General features: G+C 35.5%; 2 protein-coding genes across 14 annotated transcripts; both read left to right on the top strand.

Annotated features, from left to right (window-relative positions):
* Positions 1 to 1,636: 1,636 nt before the first annotated feature.
* On the top strand, positions 1,637 to 3,952 carry LOC107620176 (glycine--tRNA ligase, mitochondrial 1; the record flags this gene model as incomplete). The annotated part of the gene is given in 8 exon segments (XM_016322381.3): positions 1,637 to 1,681; positions 1,811 to 2,005; positions 2,131 to 2,355; positions 2,918 to 2,977; positions 3,088 to 3,104; positions 3,106 to 3,152; positions 3,226 to 3,633; positions 3,727 to 3,952. Coding segments are annotated over 8 exon segments (1,206 nt in total), but the record flags the coding sequence as incomplete, so codon positions are not given.
* Positions 3,953 to 4,903: 951 nt separating this feature from the next.
* Positions 4,904 to 13,182, top strand: LOC107622774 (uncharacterized). Of its 13 annotated transcripts, none has more exons than XM_088506371.1 (13): positions 6,084 to 6,351; positions 7,172 to 7,401; positions 7,696 to 7,799; positions 9,691 to 10,120; positions 10,221 to 10,306; positions 10,428 to 10,494; positions 11,079 to 11,221; positions 11,519 to 11,567; positions 11,668 to 11,805; positions 11,909 to 11,989; positions 12,070 to 12,246; positions 12,320 to 12,406; positions 12,777 to 13,182. In XM_088506371.1, exons 4-13 carry the CDS (start codon positions 9,851 to 9,853, stop codon positions 12,837 to 12,839), a joined length of 1,161 nt encoding a protein of 386 aa, XP_088362497.1. In that variant the 5' UTR covers positions 6,084 to 6,351; positions 7,172 to 7,401; positions 7,696 to 7,799; positions 9,691 to 9,850; the 3' UTR covers positions 12,840 to 13,182. The 13 variants fall into 13 exon arrangements, with proteins under 13 accessions (XP_016180283.1, XP_020969806.1, XP_088362516.1 ...); XM_021114142.2 differs by having other exon boundaries at positions 9,616 to 10,120; XM_088506403.1 differs by having other exon boundaries at positions 6,131 to 6,351; positions 9,698 to 10,120.
* The last annotated feature ends 6,052 nt before the right edge of the window (positions 13,183 to 19,234 follow it).

Here is a 19,234-nt window from a genome sequence, read left to right as displayed (position 1 = left end):
TTAGTGATGGATGATGGCTATTCTTATGTGGAATTTAAGTATTGTAAACCTTAATATTTTGTGTTATTAGTTATTATAAGACTATAAGTTAATGTTTTATGTTTAAAATGCATAAGATTTTAGACTAATGCATAATATTATGTTATTTATATTGATTTAAATATTTGGTGTTATTAGACAATATTAGTATTGATTATGGTTATGCTTTAATTTTAGAGAAGAGTTGGTTCTTATTATATTTTTCTAAGTGAATTTTACCATGTCAAATAATGGTTGGTGTATTGGAAATTTGGATATTGTCACATGCTAGCTTATAAGAAGGTATCAAGGTAATGTAATGTTAACGGCCTGGTTTTCACCCGGTTTTTACCCGATATAATCGTGGCCCGAAAGTGTATAGGTTTCATCGGGTCTAGGGCTGGGTTCGGGTCTAATAAATAGGCCCGGTATATATTTTGGGTCGGGTCTGGGTCACATCAAATCCGGTTTCATCCGACCCATGCACACCCCTACCTCCCACACCCTCTGAACTACTTCGAATGATGACTGAGTTACAACAGGCTAATCAGCACATGGCGGAAGAGAATCAAAGAATGGCAAACCAAATAGCCGAGTTGACTAATGCTCGGATTGAAAATAATGACGATCATAATGAGAGCACGAATCTAACCCAACACATGTCTCTGAAACCCAGCAACATGAAGAAGGTCGGCGAGCCGATGAAGAGAATCAACCGGACGATGATGTTGGTCCGTTCACTGTAGATGTCATGAACTTTCAAATGCCCAAGAGGTTTACTCCGCCTACCAGCTTAACCCATTATGATGGGTTGGGCGATCCAAGAAAGCACGTCAAGAAATTTTGATCTATAATGATAGTAAACGATGCTTCTGACCTTGTTTTGTGTCATTGTTTTCCTATTTATTTAGACGGTCCTGCACTTGATTGATTTTGTTCTTTTCCTGCAGATTCTATTTCTCGTTTTTAGGATTTAGCAAAACTTTTTGAGGATCATTTCGCTGCATCTTCTATCTGTTTACATGACTCCAATTATTTAAACACAATCAAGCAAGGATAGAATGAAAGCCTGAAAAACTATATTACTCGTTTTACAAAGGTAGCAATTACTATACCAGACCTTCACCCCAAAGTGCATCTGCGCGCTATCAAAAGCGAACTTCGACCAGGCAAATTCCAAGAAACGATCACGGTTGCAAAGCCAAAAACATTGGCCGAGTTCCATGAGAAGGCTAAAGTTCAAATGGAGATTGTGGAACTCCGCCAAGCTTGAAAATAAGAGAAAACTCACAGCAGCAAATACGAGGATAAAGCTCGGGACAACAAGAAGGCCTTCAAGCTAACTCTTTGCTATGACTCATATACACAGTTTAATACAAAAAGAGAAGACATAATCAAGGAGATCCTAAATTCGAAGCTCATCAAGCCTCCCCGAAAGGTCGACAATTATCAGGACACAAAAAACTTGGATAAATCCAAATATTGCACCTTTCACCAAAAGCATGACACGCTACAGATGAGTGTGTGATCGCCAAAGATTTATTAGAGCGGTTAGCTCGACAAAGACACCTAGACAAATACATTAGCGGCCACATACAAAAACGTGCCACAAGGCTAACTCCCATTTGCTGCAGCCCAAATCGGGCAGGCATTCAGAAATGAGGTTGGTAATTGTTGCCTTGTTTTTGCTTTACAAACGCCTAGATGTTTCTCTTTGAACTTGTTACATTATTCTTTAATGTGATGACAGGTTTATAACCTTTTCTTATTCTTGATTGTTGTCTATGTGTAGATATCTCCCCGACAAGGCCTTCTTAGAGTCCGTGAATTTACATTGGCAGAAATTGAGCACTTTGTTGATCCAGAAGATAAATCTCATCCAAAGTACAAAGAGGTTGCTGAATTGGAATTTTTAATGTTCCTAAGGGAAGAACAAATGTCTGGTCAATCCGCAAAGAGAATTCGCCTCGGTGAAGCTTTGTCAAAGGTCAGTTTGAGCTATGATGAGTTCAAGCTTTCTTGTTTTCTTCTGCCCTGATTTTCAGTCATCTTCTATTATGTTTTATGATTCTTTTTTCCAATTCTTTATTATTATTATTATTTTATTATCAGAGAATTGTCAACAATGAGACTCTTGGTTATTTCATCGGTAGAGTATATCTTTTCTTGACACGTCTTGGTATAGACAAAGACCGGTTACGATTTAGGCAACACCTTGCTAATGAAATGGCCCATTATGCTGCTGACTGCTGGGATGCTGAGATTGAGTGCTCCTACGGTTCGATTGAGTGTGTTGGCATTGCAGATAGGTCTGCATATGATTTGCATGCTCACTCGGTAATGACCATTAAGTAACATTCTCTGAGTGATATCATTTTAAACCAAGATACAGTTCTAATAGATTAATAGGATGGCAACTTTGGTGGTTGGTACAATTCAAATTGTGTATGTTAACTACAAGATTAAGGAAATTTGAGTGTATACTATAACTACAATTCATGTGCTTTTGTTGACGTTGGCATATTGTTGAGTAAAATACATTTTTGTCATTGAAAAAGTCATTTTCCCCCTTTGTTTTACCATTATACGATAAACTGTTTGATCTATCACTTATTCTACTATTGAAGTTTCGTTTTTGACTATCTAGTGCTTGCTGTGCATTTAATTAATAAAGCAGAACTTTCAACTTTGAAACAACTTACATGGGGCTTTAATGATCGCAAAAAGCTGGAAGGGCAGTAAGTTTAGAAGTGGCTATACTTAACGGGTCATACTGTATACTATATTTTACCCTTTGTTGTAATATCATGATCACTAAATAAATCTTTTAGCATATTATTATACGCCTGTGGTTTGTTTTTGTTTCATTCTCGTTGTAACTTTTTATTTGATATTTCAGGATAAAAGTGGGGTTCCATTGGTGGCTCATGAAAAATTTTCAGAGTCTAAGGAAGTGGAGGTACGTTTTAACATTAGTAGTGTTTATATATATACTAGTCCCTGAAACTTGATATGCAACACTAAAATCTGTGGTACCCATTAGTTGATATGGTTTATGTATGATGCCAGAAATTGGTTATAACACCAGGGTCTGGCATTCAAGGGGAGTCAGAAGAATGAGGTTGAAGCACTTGAGGTAATGCCTTTAATATGGTGACACTTTTTAACAGCTACTGGGGTTACTTATGACACGTCAATTTTTTCTGCAAGCGATGAAGGAGAAAGAAGCTTTGAATATGAAGGCTGGTCTTGAATCAAAAAGGGAGGTGAACTTTGAAGTTTGTACACTTGGTAAAACTGTGACTGTTACAAACAAAATGGTAACTATTCAGAAGGAGAAAAAGAAGGAGCACCAACGAGTTTTTACACCATCCGTGATTGAACCATCCTTTGGAATTGGACGGATTATTTATTGTCTCTTTGAGCATTCTTTCTACATGAGGCCAAGTAAAGCTGGGGATGAACAGTTAAATGTATTTCGGTTCCCTGCAGTTTTGGCTCCTATTAAGTGCACAGTTTTCCCTCTGGTCCAGAATAAATAGTATGAAGATGTTGCTAAATACATTTCTAAGTCATCGACTGTTGCGGGTATATCAAATAAGATTGACATTACGGGTCAGTCAATAAATAGAAGTTCTAATAAGATTGACACCATACAAGTTATATCGTCGTTCACATGCTTAAGACTAATGTAAAAAATATTAACAGGTACATCAATAGGAAAACGGTATGCAAGAACAAATGAACTTGGTGTGCCGTTGGCAATCACGGTAGATTCAACATCTTCAGTAACTATTCGGGAGAGGGACAGACTGAAGGCCACAAGACATGGCAAGATGTGTGGTCAACTTTTCCCCATCACTCCTCCGCTTCCACCGAAGAATGAGTTTCACTCCTTTCATTGTTCCATTCTCTAATATCTCATGTAAACGCAACTACGCAAGGAATTATTCATTTAAAAAAAAAATTGATAATTATTATTGATTCATCACCTTATAACTCGGTCTTTATTGTGCATTATGAGTTATAATTCGGCGTTAATTATCATTTATTCTTTGCTTGTAACCGACACCTTCATTACCGACTTAATGACCATCATTTCAATCTTAATGACCAAACGGTCATAACATGAATATCATTCATCAATTCTATGCCTATAAAAGGAACCTTCTATATCTAATCTCAAGGGGCAACATGATAAGTTCTATAAGTTTTATATCATGTCTTACATTCTATATTTATAGAATTATTACACACACATGATAACTTCTATTTCATGTCTTACATTCTATATTCATAGAATTATTCTTATACCTCTTAAACACTTACTAACTTGAGCGTCGGAGTGTCTTTTGCAGGTATCCACCCCCTTGTTCTCTCATTGCCGACGTATACCTCATCTTGACGGAGAACTTACAAGTATTCACCGGCGGACGAGTTATACACCAGCCAATCTCAGCAAGAACAATTATGTAAACCGATTTTACGGTAGTAGGGTTTTTTTTTTTTTTTTCTACGCAAGGAATTATTCATTTATCACATTTTTTCCCTCAAATGCATCCTATAGAATTTGAATTCTAGACCTTAGTGATGAGGAGGGATCAAACGTCACCTGAGCTAAGGCTCTTTGGCAGTAGGGTTTTTTTTTTAAATTTCTATTTTTTTTTGGGCCATAAGAAAGGCCCAAAGGGTTCCATCAATCGCCCGGTAGAAATCCTTCGAAACCCCCAATTGAATTTTTTTTCTAAATCCTAGCAACCACAAAGTAAACCAAAATTCTGCAGCTTCTTATTGCAAAAGTCCTTGAGCAAGTGGTCGGCATGGTAACATACTAACATGTCCCCGTCTTCTCATCCTTAACCATGAGGTCCGTAAACTTATCCACATGACCTGAAGCCTTGAGGACAACCTCAGGTGTCACGTAGGGGCAGTCAACTTCCAACATATTCTCCTCAAGAACAAAATGCTTCCAAATACAAAGTAAAACAACACCCACAAAACCTAAACCTCTCAACTTAACAATGAAACCATAAGCACATCCATTTCTATTTCCATTTTAAGCGTGCGAGAACTTAATCATCTGAAAGCTCAAGTAACAAAGCTAATATCGTAACCATACCGATTAACTTTGTAACCACATGCATGTGCCAATCAGCAATCTCAAATAAGTGAAATAACTCAAGTCTCACTCAATTCCTTCTACAATACACAACATGCAAATTCCATAACCAAAACCGAAATTCGAAAGCCCTAAGTTTTCAATTAAATCAAATCAGTTATTGAACAAATTGTGGATCCTTGGCGCCAGAAGGCGAGAACATTGGACTTGACAGCGCATCCGGGAGGGCCGTAGTCATAGAGGCCAGCCACACCGCGGTAGATCTTGAACGATGGGATGTAGAAAAGGCGGCGCTCGAGCGTGTTGACAGCTGCCTGACGGAATGCCTCCCTGCTTAGTCCACCGTCGGCGGAGAGGATTGACTGGAGCTGGCGCTCGACATCGTTCTTCTCAAGCTTGAGTGCGTTGAGTGACTGGACGGCGGCATCGATGTCAGACTTGGGTGCTGCGGCGGCCTTGAGTGCACGTGACAACATTTCCCTGAGCCTCGACGGCAGATTGCTTTTCGGTGAGGGCCTTGCGGAGCGATTCTTCAGTGGCAGCCATTGCATAAGAAGTTGAAGAGAAGAGTGAGTGTTATGTGAGTTGGAATGAAGTAGCAGCTGAGGAGGTTGAACCACGCAAACGCAAACGCAAACGCAAACGCAGAAGCATTAGCTAAGAAGCAGTAGCACTAACAAATTAACAATACAGCAAGGAATCATAACAGAAAAAAAAAATTCAGAATAAAAAACAGTAGAGAACCAACTGATCCAACTGACCGGTCCGGTTCGGTTTTTAAAATTCTGCAATAGTTTAGTTAGTACTGAGTAGGGACCATGGTTCTGAAAACTGATCCGATCTACTACATAGAACCGCTGGAGAAAAAAACCGCTTGAAAACCGTTGAACCGGCCGGTTCGAATAAAACAAGGTCGTTTTGTTTTTTTGGGAAAAAAAAAAAACACAAGCAGCATCATTCATGAACCACCCCCCCCCCCTCTCTCTCTCTCCTCTTCTTCCCCCAATCATTCGTGCACTCCCTGGAGACCTCTTAAGCAAAGCAAAACCCTAGCCCTTCATCACCGCCGCCGTCCCCGAGTCCTCAGCGCTGCCGCTGCTTCCTCTTCCCCGTGTCGTTTTCATCTTCACTGGCACGTCGTTTTCATCTTCCTCTTCCCCAGGTAGCTCGGCACGTCGTTTTCATCTTCGCTGGCTTCTCGGCACGGAACCCAGGTTAGTGGCTCTGCTTTCATTCTTCGCCTCCGTTTCTTCCTTTTAATTTCTGAATGTTCGGTCTTCTTCTTCGTTTGAAGTTCTGAAATTGTTGTTCAATTTTTGTTCCATTTTTCTTGTAATGTTTTGTAAATTGTAATTGCCTGCTGCTGATGGATCTGTCTTGTATTTGCTGGTTGCTGATGGCTGTAAAATTTTTTTTCAAATTTATTGATGGCTTGATGGCTCTGTTAGTCTGTTGCTTTCAATTCTTTGCTCTGTTACAGATGGCTCTGTTACTGATGGCTCGATGGCTCTGTTAGTTGCTGATGGCTCTTAATTTTTTTGACCAAATTTACTGATGACTTTGTTTGTAGTTGCTGGTTTTGCTGGGTGAAGGTTTAGTGTTTTGGAATGTTTTATAATGTGCTAATGTTTGTAATTGCTGGCTTTGTTTGTAATTGCTGAGTGAAGGTTTAGTGTTTTGTGATTATTGGTTAATGTTTTGGTTTAGTGTTCTCTCTTTTTCAGATTTCCCTTATCCCTGTATTTTTGCGTGTTGCTGAATTGGTAATCAATAAATTTGCCTTTTTGCTGTAATTCGGGACTTTATTAGGATTTGTTAAATTTGTTGCTGTAACTTGAATTTCTTGCTTCCCAGTCACAGAATCAGAACAGAATGCTCAGTCAGTGCTTGATTGATTGGCTTTGCTCACTGATTGTATTTGATGATAAATTTTAAATTGATAATAACTTTTAAATTTTAAATTTGCACTGCCTATGTTACTGATTTGGCGCAACGTCGCCCTTGTTCGCCGCATCCGCCTCCTTTTTGGCCAAGCTTCTGCCTCTGGTTTTTGGCCAACCCATGTTCTGCCCTTTTTGGCCAACCCTTGTTCGAGCTGCTTAGCCCTCTGTTCAGTCCTCTACGCCGTGTGTTCGAGCCTCTGTTCCGCCGCCTTTCAGCCACCGTTCCGCCATTGTTCTGCCTCCGTTCAGCCATCTCCGTCGCGATTTAAAGCTCCTCCCTCTCCCTGTACTGTTTGAATTTCAGAACTGCTCCATCCTAGGGTGATTTTTTTTCCTTCTTGTTCTTTCTTGTATTAATTATTCAGTTATTGTTTTTTTTATTGTTGTTTTCATGGTTAGTATGTTTTCTAGTTCTTATTTTGTTGTTGGTTTGCTGTAGTTTAAAATTGTAATTGTTCTTGTTATTTTGATTTTCAGTTTTAGTTGATCTTATTAACTTGTTAATTTGATAAATTATTGTTTTGGTGTTGTTCTCTACCTTTTGATTATTATATTGTGTTTTGCTGTGGTTGATTTAATAAATTGTTCACTGAGTGGAAGATGAAAACCTGCCAGGTAAAACTGCTCCTGCCATGTTAAAACTGCTCCTATTGGTTTAGTATGGCTCAATCCATGCTTCCAAAGAGATTCTACCACCATGCTTGGACCTTCTCTCTGAGGTTGGTCCTGTGATGATTAAGGATGTAAATCTTGTGACCCACTTTAGGAATTAACTTTTTAGTTTCTTTTTTAAATTGGGTATCGAAATTTTGTTTGTTGATCCTAGTAATTTTTGTTTGTTGATGTGTGAATATATTCTTTCATATTCCTCACTAAGTCGTAGTGATCTGTATGCCTTTGATCCCATAGCCTTTGTATTGTTGCATATTGGTAGATAGAAGGTATCAAATTTTGTGACATATGGTAGTAACTAGTAAGTAGAGTAGTTTATTCTTTTCTTTTCTGTTAGAGATATGTCGGATAGAACAATGTATATACTTTTGAAAACCAAATTGTTTCTTTTGAACCAAAATTTGGGTGATTACTCTTTTCTAAATATGCAAGCAATTCTATCTAGTTGGCCATGAAAGTTTTCATTTTCTTTCTAGTATTAGTTCATGTTGTGAATGACTTTGTTTTGCAAATAAAACAGTTGTGAAGTTACTGTGAAACAGTGGCATGGAATAGTCTCTTGCTCTTTCTCTCATTTATTTTCTATTTTTTCCTTTGAAAAATAACATATTAGGTATTTTCTTTGATTGGAATGTAGAAGATATAGTACATCTTTTTATGGTTTTATTTTTTATTGTAACAAATTTTGAAGCATGATTAATTTTTGAAGCATTGATTGATTAAATGATTAGGGTAGGGTTGTGTTGTGTTGTGTCATTCCAAGATGAATATGATTGTTTGCTTTGCGATGCTTGCTGGCTGTTATTTGATATCACCGCATTTCAGCATTTGATCAATGAAATGTTTTGCAAACATTCAGTTTTTGGTTTGCATTTCCATATATTGACTTGGATTTATACTTTACTAAAAGTTATCCAACGGAATAAGTCAAGCTGATCTCATGAAAATACCAAATGACTAATAAGATTGAATCTAAATATCTTTGCAATTTTATATATATTAACCATAAACCCTATATATATAGTAAATCTAGCTTAGGGAATTTAGAAAGATAAACATAGTTTATCTAAATTATTGTAATTGATTCCCTCATAAGATCATAGACATATTAGAAGTTGAGAATTTTTGTAATAATAATTGTTGATTGTTGTTTGTTGAGATTATTGGGTTGGAGTGGGATGTTGTGATATTGTAACTGGATTATATTGTTATTGGATTGCTGGTAATTTTTAAGTATGGATGATATTTTAAAGTTTATATTAGACTATAATTATGTTTTAATGTGTTTATTTATATTTTATTTATTATTTTATTATAAAACGGTTTTTTCGGTTCAACCACGGTTAAACCGGTTGAATCTATGAACCAATGAATCAGTAGTTAGAGCGGTTCGATAACCGATTCGGTTTTCAGAACCTTGGGTTTAACATTTAAACTCTCAGCTTCTCAGCCCTGTTTGATTCTTCTTCTCAGGCAATTGAATTGAATCAACAAGGCCTTCCTTTTCTTTTTCTTTTGGTTGATTCTTAATTTTTCTAATATATGTAGCTTTCTGAATCAAGTGGATCAGATTATGTAGTTTTCTTGATTTGGGATATTTTCGGAGACGCATTAGAAGAGTTATTTTATTATTATGTTTGCTATAAAAATATTCACATGTTGTGTATGCTTGTGATTGTTTCGGTGTCTACATTTTCTTTCCAAGTCACTTGCTATGGTTGTTCTTTGAGTTAAGGCTTTGTATGTGTGTGAGAACATGTGATAATGTTGAATGCTGTTGCATCTAATAGGAGTTCTTGGAGTACCCTCATCTTTGGTCTTTTGTAATTTATTTATTATTTTATTCTAAAACGGTTTTTTTAGTTGAACCACTGGTTAGACCAGTTGAACCAATGAACCAGTGAACCAGTAACTAAAACGGTTTGATGACCGGTCCAGTTTTCAGAACATTGGTAGGGACTAGGGAGTGAAGTAATTGAGAGATTGACACCCTGGTTTGTGGTTTCTTTGGTTTTGAAGAGGAACAATCCAACATCTTTGAAATCTCCGTCTCACTACAATACCCCCAAGCAACATATTTTCTTATTTCTGCAACCGAATGCAAGCTTTGCTTCACCATTCCCCTCTTATCCGAACCTCACATTCTTCCTTCTCAGCTATGGCTTCTTCTTCTTCCCTCACTCTCCCTTCTCTCTCTCTCAACAACTTTCCTTCTTCCCCATCAAATGCACATTCTAGAACCTTCAACCTTCCCCTCCTTCGATCTAGGGTTTTCATGAGCGTCGCTTCCGGATCTCAGGTCTCCGTTCTCAACGATGCTCCCTTCTCCGATTACAAACCCTCCAATGCTTTTCTTTTCCCCGGTCAGGTAAACAGACAATTCTGATCCGCATTTTTTATTTCATTTTTATGAATATAATATATTTTGTTTATTCGATGTATGAATTTCTGTATTAATGTGATTACAGGGTGCACAAGCCGTTGGAATGGGAAAAGAAGCTCAGAATGTGCCTGCTGCTGCTGTTCTGTATAAGAAGGCAAATGAGATATTGGGGTAGTTGCTGATTTCGTTTTATATTAACTATTTTCTCATGTTTGTCTTTTTATTTATTTATTTAAATTCTATGATTCTGGGTTCCTTGTTGTAACTGATATTGTGTATTCTCTGCCTTCAGGTATGATCTTCTTGATATATGCATCAATGGCCCAAAGGATAAGTTAGATTCAACTGTTCTTAGTCAGGTAAAGTGGTAAATCTTTTTACTTCTTTTTGGGTAGTGGTGGTTGTTTTTTTAACAATCTATTGAACATGAATTTAGAATATAGGGTACATTCATCTTAGTTTTATCGTTAAAATAATTAGTGGAGTATTATGGAGTTGGTTTATGTGCAAATAATTGAGCTAGGCAACTTTAGTTAAATGATTGCTTGTCATGCGGAGGGTAATTAGTTTTGGTTGGATGGATATTTTTACAGTCAATTCACAGGTTGCTGTTGTTAACTTGTGTCTCCAGCATGTGTATTTCATTCAACCTTTTTATAATGTGCAAATACTAAATATCTTTGGCAGTTAATTCATTCCTGGGTCAAATCCCACCAAGAATTTTTCTCCTCCTCATCGTGTCTTTATTTATATTCAAGAATAAAATAAAAGAATTAGTGAAGTAATAAACAAATTCGCCTTTAATAGAGATCTTTTATGATTATGGTATTATATTAGTGAGTCCATACATAGTTATCCACCAGTCTGTTCTTCATGTTTATTTTTGTCGCATATAAAGATTTACATGGGCATAATGTTTACCAATTTTTTTCTACTTCTTCAGCCTGCTATTTATGTCACAAGTCTCGCTGCTGTGGAGCTACTTCGTGCAAGAGATGGAGGACAACAGATTATTGATTCTGTTGATGTTACGTGTGGTCTAAGTTTGGGAGAATACACTGCTCTTGCTTTTGCTGGGGCTTTCAGGTGATTTGCCAAGTATTAGTAATTAATATATAACTGGATTTTGTAATGCTTTCCCCTTATGGCCCCCTTTTCTTCATATTATTCCTCATGTATCAAGAAATCACTGTAAAACCAAAGGAATAGCAAGTACGACATATATGCCCCTTCTTTTTGGTCATGGTGACCTATTCTGTCATAAAAGTACCATCTGGTAGAACCATTATTTATGAACCATCAATAAAGTACGATTTTGTTTGGAGTTCAACTTTGTTCTTTAATTGACTTGCTATCAACCCATGTATTTATTTGAATTGTAAGCTTTGAAGATGGACTTAAGTTGGTCAAATTGAGGGGAGAAGCCATGCAGGTAAACAATGTGTTCCAATTTCTTGTCTGACTTGCATCAACTTGTTTGGATAGAAGCTCGTAATTTTTATTCACAGAAATAACTTCCTCCCTTTATCTAGGATGCTGCTGATGCTGCTAAAAGTGCCATGGTTAGTGTCATAGGACTGGACTCAGAGAAGGTCCAACAATTGTGTGATGCGGCGAATCAGGAAGTACCCGAAGCTGAGAAGGTTCAAATTGCCAATTACCTTTGTCCTGTAAGGTTCTTATGGATCTGATTTTTAACAAGCTTAGCAGACAAAATTTAGTGTCTAAATTTCTCATCACTAGCTTCTTTTTGATGTTTTTTTGTTTTCTTAGGGTAACTATGCTGTCTCGGGGGGCTTAAAAGGAGTAGAAGTGCTGGAATCTAAGGCAAAGTCTTTCAAGGCTCGAATGACTGTATGAACATATCCACAAATCTTATCTTTCCAATGCTAACTTTCCTAAAAAGTTTTAATGCCTTTCACTCTATTCTGCAGGTTCGCTTAGCTGTTGCCGGTGCATTCCACACTAGTTTTATGGAACCAGCTGTGTCAAGGTTGGAAGCAGCATTGGCAGCAACAGAAATCAGAACACCAAGAATACCAGTCATCTCCAATGTGGATGCACAACCACATGCAGATCCCGAGACTATCAAGAAGATATTGGCACGTCAGGTATGCTGCTGAAACTCCATCATGCAGAAATACATGAACGGGAAATAATTGCATTCTATACTACAATTTGCAGGTTACTTCCCCTGTTCAATGGGAAACAACAGTGAAGACTCTTCTAAACAAGGGGCTGAAGAAAAGTTATGAACTAGGACCTGGAAAGGTAGGATACATAGATAACAAATACTGTTATGGTAAACAAATATTGCAATTGGGGGACCGGTATTAGCATTTTCCTGCAGTTCTTAGGGTTAAGTACACTTAATCTCCATGACCACACGATGTCCACTTAAGCCACTGGATTTTAAAAATGTGAAAATCAACCTTTTGAGTTTTGAATTTTTCTAAATGTGTGGATTAACCATGTTGGTTCTTTTCCCAGAAATTAACAAAAATAACACATTTAACAAAATTTAGAGCATCAAAATTCCATATTTAGGAAAGTTCACATGATGTGAAGGACTGGAATTAAAGTACAACTAAACCTGATTTTTATAATTCTGCTAACATTTGTTTTGTTGTTCTCTTCTCAGGTAATTGCTGGTATTATCAAGAGAGTGGACAAAGGTGCTGATATTGAGAATATAGGTGCCTGAGAAGTGAGAAGGCAGTGAAACCTTGCTTCTTCTGTGACTTCCAAATTCCAATCAACCCAATAGTAAACCAACATTTTGTCTCGTACAATGTGGGAGAAAAGGTTGCATCCCCAAATCAAGAGAACATGGAGCTTGGGAATTTTGTAAACATAGATTAGCTACAGTTGGATTTGAATGCCAATTTTAAAGTTCAGTTTTAGTTTTAACTTTCAAGAATTGACACTATCATGATGAACGTGTTGGACTGTTGAATAATGGGTTTATTTATTAAAAGATATGTACCTAATAAACGTTGTCATAGTTGGTGTTCCTTTTTTTAAGCTTCCCAGTTCGATTGGATCAACCATTGGTTAGTAAGATCATAGTTGAGGATTGGATGGTTAGGTGGAGAGTAAAGAAAATGCTTTGGTGACAATATTTTTTTTTTACTTCTTAGAAAATTCATTCGATTGACAAGTTAAAAAAAGATTATTACTAATAGAAGTTCTTAAATTTTTATTTTAATAAATAAATAATAAATGTATTGGAGATTTAAATATTGTATTATTTTACGTATATTTTTTTAAAATTGATAACGTTAATATGTGTCTTTAAGCTAAATCCTAAGTTTAAATAGAGAAATATTAAGTGATTAACATTTTTTGGCATATATTTTGAACTAATACTAAATAAATTTTTTTACACTAAAAATATTGATACTTAATATTTTTCTTTTACACTAGGATAAAACTTGATTCAGTTTGGTTGGAAGGAAATAGAAAGGAAAGAAAAAAAATTAAGTGGATTTTTATTTTTTTTTAGATGTGTTTGGATGAAAGGAAAATAAGAAGGAAAGAAATGTTATAAAATGATAATTTTATCTTTATATTATAAAATATATTAAAAAAATAAAGGGGTAATATTAAAAATAAAGAGAAAATTAGTTTTTTCTTCATTTTCTTTCCATTGTTGGAGGAAAAAAAATTGGTAGGTCCACCAATATTTTTCTATTCATTTTCTTTTTTCTCCCATTTCTCTTCTCAACCAAACAAAAAAAAATAACTATTTTTCTTCCAATTTCTTTTTCTTCCTTTTTCTTTCTCCCATTTTCACCTCAAACAAACACACCCTAAAATACTATGGCAGCAGATAAATTGCATTTATATCTAAGTTTCATTCTTTTTATTATAATAAAGAATTTGTGGCACACCAAAACATTGCAATTTGACAAGAGCATTAGCACAATGCTCCGATACAATTAAAGCATACCATGTCAACTATAACTATGAATATCCTAAATCTTTCATCCTGGCTTGTCTCATTTTCTTCATCATCTTCATCAGATATTGTCGATGTGTCATCATCGTTAGAATCCTAAAATACACAGAACAAATCATTCTCTAAGTGTTTTTTTGCATGCCTAAATATCTTTAAAATATCTTAAAGTATCGTTTTAAGTAATAAGTGAAATGTTTTAGATAACTCTTGAACTTTGCTTCATGTGCAAAGTTGAATCCAAAGTTTTAAAAATGTGTTGCATCATTTGATTACTTTAATGTGTTGAATTGCACATTTCAAAAACTAAAGCAAAGTTAGGGACTTGGGGGGTTATTTTATTTGTATTATTTTCCCAAATAGAAATGAAGGTGGTTTGTTGAAACCTGATGATAGTGGCGGTGAATACTACTATGTACGCCTCCAATTGTCCTAATTATTATGTACATGGGCACAATAATTCCACTTGCCCTTAATATAAACACCTAAAAAAATAAAAAATAAAAAAGAAGTTAGACACATTATTCAAAAAGCAGATATTTATTTAAGTTTCTTTTCAAAATAAATAAATAATGGTGGAAACCAAGTACTTACAGTAAGAATTGTAAATGGATAATCTTCCATGCCACTTGTAAGCGCTGCAAAAAGATGTCTTACAAGCAAAATGAGTGTAAACTGCATAACAAAAATGAAACAATAATGTTTATTAGTTGACTTGGCCAAGTTCAATAAATCATTGACATAAATACGGCTAGAAAAATATTGGGAATTTTGCTTTTATTAGGATTTTTTGTGATAACCCAAATTAATTAGATCCAAAATGACTAGTATTTTTATGATTTTTGAAATAAATAAGCCCATTAGCTTATTAAAGTGGTTTCTTTCCAACAACATAATAAGGTGCACTATATAACATCAAAACTACAAGCTAATTATTGTGAAGGAGTGTGGATGGAAGGTGATCCAACCCAAATTTGTAATCTCTTGGACATCTTGTTTGAAAAGGATGAAATCCGTAAACTTTTTTTTAAAGAAAAACAAAAACGCATAGAAATATCTATTGGAATCCTAATTTGGCTATAAATTTCTAATGTTCAATTATTATTATTATTATTATTATTATTATTATTATTATTATTATTATTATTATTAACTTTCTAATGTATAATATTTTCAGATAATATATATATATTGATAAATGCTACTCTACCCTTCCTATAATAACATGTATATTACCCTTTGTGACATGTCACTCTTTAATTGGTTATTATGTTAACTATGATTAAGCTATTTTGTAATTAAATTATAGTCTAAAATGGGTAATTGTATAATTTACTAAAATATTAAAAACTGAATATTTGCTTCTTCCCCAAATTGAACCCTAATTCTCTGTAGCTCCTCCCCCATTCCGTCGCCGCCGTCACGCCACCTGAGCATAACTGCCTCGTTGGGTGTCCCGTTCTCTCCGTCTATCGTGCCGTCGCCGACCTCCAAAGCATCGCCGCTGCTGTCGTCACAAGCAGTGCTGCCGTCCTCTGGTATCCTTCCTTCTCACTCGGTCTCTGTTTCTGCTTTCTCTCAGCCCTTGACGATGTCGTTCCAGCACCGTCATTGTAGTAGTTGTTGTTATCACCGCTCTCCTGCAGCTTCGTTGTTTCTGATTTTAGCCTTTTGTTATGTTTGTTCCTTTTGTCGCAGTTTATATCAAATTTCTGCATATGCTTCTTAATAAGATTTGAAATATTTTATTGCTTATATGTAGATCTGCCAGCTTATCATTTTAAGGAAAAAAAAGAAGGGGGTCATAACATGCTCATCCATTATTCCTAATTATGATCAAGAATTAAAAATAGTTTTCTCTGAAACTATTGTTTCAGACAACTTTGTGATTCAACTGCAGGTTTTCTTTGCGCAGCTCATGCTTTCTGACATGAATAAAGAACTCAAAGGATTAAGGTTCGATTTTTCTTAAACTGATTTAATGCTTTCTTGATTCTAGAATACTTATCTAATTTGTCATTTCCTGCAGATGCGTGGTGAGTGGTTCTGGAAAGATTACAATGCATGTTTTGGAGAAGCTAATTGCTTATGGTGCTCTTCCCATTTCCGTATCAGGTGATTTGCTGTGTTATGATGTTAGGAGGCTACTACACTGGCTGTGAGGCTGCATAAATTCTTTTATTCTAACAAGAACATAACCATTCACCTCACTATTTCTTGTTAGATTTCATCTTAATACCAATCATAATTAAGAATTCTTAGTTAACTCCATTTCATTATTGTCAAGAAATATGAATATTTCTTATCAAAAGCATTTTAAGATTCTAAAGGATATTTGGTTGATGAGGATGGATTTGACTACATGAGAATACAATTTCTGAGAGACATGAAAGCTCAACAGAGAAGTTAGAGGTTTGTATCAATTCTATCATTCATTCATTTGTGCTTCATTTTTGTAAAAATGTACATATTTTTATGGATTTTGTTTATAGAGACTATTTAAAGACATATGCTCGGTCCAAATACTATGATGAAGCAAAACCTTGGAATGAAAGGTGTGATCTTGCATTTGCACGTGCTTCACAGAATGAAATTAAATTTAGGAGAAATTGTTTTCAAGCTGTTGTTCAAGTAAATTACTTTTTCAAGGTTTACAAGAACTCAATTAGAATAAGGGTCATACTTCCGTTCCACCCAAATTCATAAGATGAAGAACGAAAATAAATTCTTGAAATCAAAATCAAAACTAATTAAAATAGAAGAGTAATAGTATCTATCAATCCATACAATAAACAGAGCTCCTAACCTTAACAGTGGATGTTTAGTTGCTCATGGCTCAGAGAGAAAACTAGGATTCTGAAAAACTATAAAGTGCGGAATGAGGTAAGAGAGAATAGAAGAGCACGAAGGGCTAAATCTTTTCCCTTTTATATCTAATCCTAATTAATGTAAAATATATTTTCTAAAACTAAATAATATTTTTTCTTATTTGTAATTAAAATAAAAGTTTTAATCAAAATCTAAAATAATCTTCGAATACTTCTTATCGTGCGTGGGGACTATGGTTTCTATTTGAACTAGCACCTAACTTCAGGAAAATGAAGTTAGGCGCTGCCTTGGCCTAATGGGACTCCCAGCTTCTTCTTTCATATGGCACCAAACTTGGAAAATTTTAAGTTAGGCGCCACCTTGGCAGCATGCATTGTGGAAGGCTTTGTGATCCTGGCGCCTAACTTGGGAAATTCTAAGTTAGGCGCCATCTTGACCATACAGAATGGAGAGAAAGGGTATACTATTATATATCGTTGGAAATCTCTAGAAGTTAGCTTTCCAATGCCACTAGAATCGCATCAATTGAACATCTATAGTTCAAGTTATGTCCGTTAGAGTGCAGGGAGGTCAAGGTTGACAACATCATCCACTTTCTTCCTCTTCTTCTATAAAACTCCGTCAAATCCATTCGAATGCTACCTGAAATAAATAGAATTACACACAACTCAAAGTAGCATTTATAGTGGCTAAAAAGTATTTAAATCTTGATTAAACTTAACAATTCAAATGCAAATTCACTAGAAAAAGATAGGAAAGATGCTCACTATGTTTGTGATTGCTTACTTGTACCTGTGATTGTATTTTGTCTCTGCTTCTTGTATTCCGTTCTTGGTTACTATTTTGATATATACTTGTGCTTGTACTTGTTTGTGTGACTTACCGACCTAACTGCACGAAGACTTAGACTTAGGCTGCGGAACCCCATAGGTAGTACCCTGCTGGGAACCTTAGGTTCTCACCCTTTACTTCTCAATTCCGCAGATGCAAACCGGTGAGATCTTCTTTGAGTTTCCAGCCTTGGGACTAGCTAGCAACAGTAGCATTACCGGAGGGACAGAGCGACTTCTCTTACTTCCACACAGTACTTTCTTGTTTCTTCAGCTACCAGGGATCGATGACCATCAGTAGTTATAATAGTAGCAGTGGTAGTAGTTGTCTTTGCCCTCGTTTTGTATAGATTTTTAGAGGGCTAGATGCTTTTGTAAATACCTATATAAACAAGTTAGAATGGGTCCCAGACTAGAGTGACTCTTGTGAATCGATGTCTGTTAGTATAAATATAGAGTCTGTAAATATTTTTATGAATAAGCAACGACATAACTTGGTGTGAATTATAATGTACTAAATGAGCCTTCGGACATAAATGTATGATATTACTATGTTTTCTATATTTTCTATGCATCATGTATATATTATCTATTTAACTATTATCTATTTCGTTATATCTATATATCTGACGCATGATCTCGACTAGCGCTATAGGCTCATATGTATATATTTAATATAAGGTGTAGAGTCTCTAAGAAAAGCCATGAAGTAGCGCCTGACGGCTAGCATTGGTCATGATATGCTAGAAGTTGGGTCGTTACAACAATCCTTCACCATTCTCTCTAACTTCAAGTGCTTGCTTTGTTGACCTAAGATCAAATTGTAAGCCCATGATTTCAACAAAGTAATACACCAAGTTTTGAATTTCAAATACAAGAAGGACGACTAGTTAGTTAAGTGTGACTAGAAAAGATTTGATTTGATTATATTTGATTCTGTTTTGATTTAGTTTGAATTTGAATTTTAGGTTTTCTTTAGGTTTTAAAAACTTGTCCGCGGACAAAGGGGGACAATTAACACACATCACACAGCACATCTTACACCACACTTTACAATTCTGTTTTCTTTATACCATGAGCAACTAATCTCTTCTGTTAAGGTTAGGAGCTCTGTTTACTTTGATGAATTAATATTATTGTTTTTCTACTTTTGGTTAATGCATTGATGTTTTATTCAAGAAGTGAGTTTCGTTCTCCATCCTAAGAGTTAAAATGTATTGGAAAATAATTTTAATCTGAATTGAATTCCTCTATTATCTTAGAATAGTTAATCTTTGGAATTAGGCTAGAAACTCCTTCTCATAATTCTTTGAGTGTCCGAGACTGATTTCGATAAGTGACACAAAATCAATTAGGGTTGGATTTTAAGAATTGTGTGGCTTTAAATCAGAAATTGTGCTTAAACTCTTACCATAGTTAATTGATCAAGGAATTGACGGTTAATTAAGTTAAAAGAAATTGGAGTTTGATTACTTAAGATTT

This window comes from Arachis ipaensis, chromosome B10 (assembly GCF_059453495.1).
Source record: "Arachis ipaensis isolate K30076 ecotype BB chromosome B10, ASM5945349v1, whole genome shotgun sequence".
NCBI lineage: Eukaryota > Viridiplantae > Streptophyta > Magnoliopsida > Fabales > Fabaceae > Arachis > Arachis ipaensis.
This window is presented reverse-complemented; position numbering and strand designations above follow the sequence as displayed.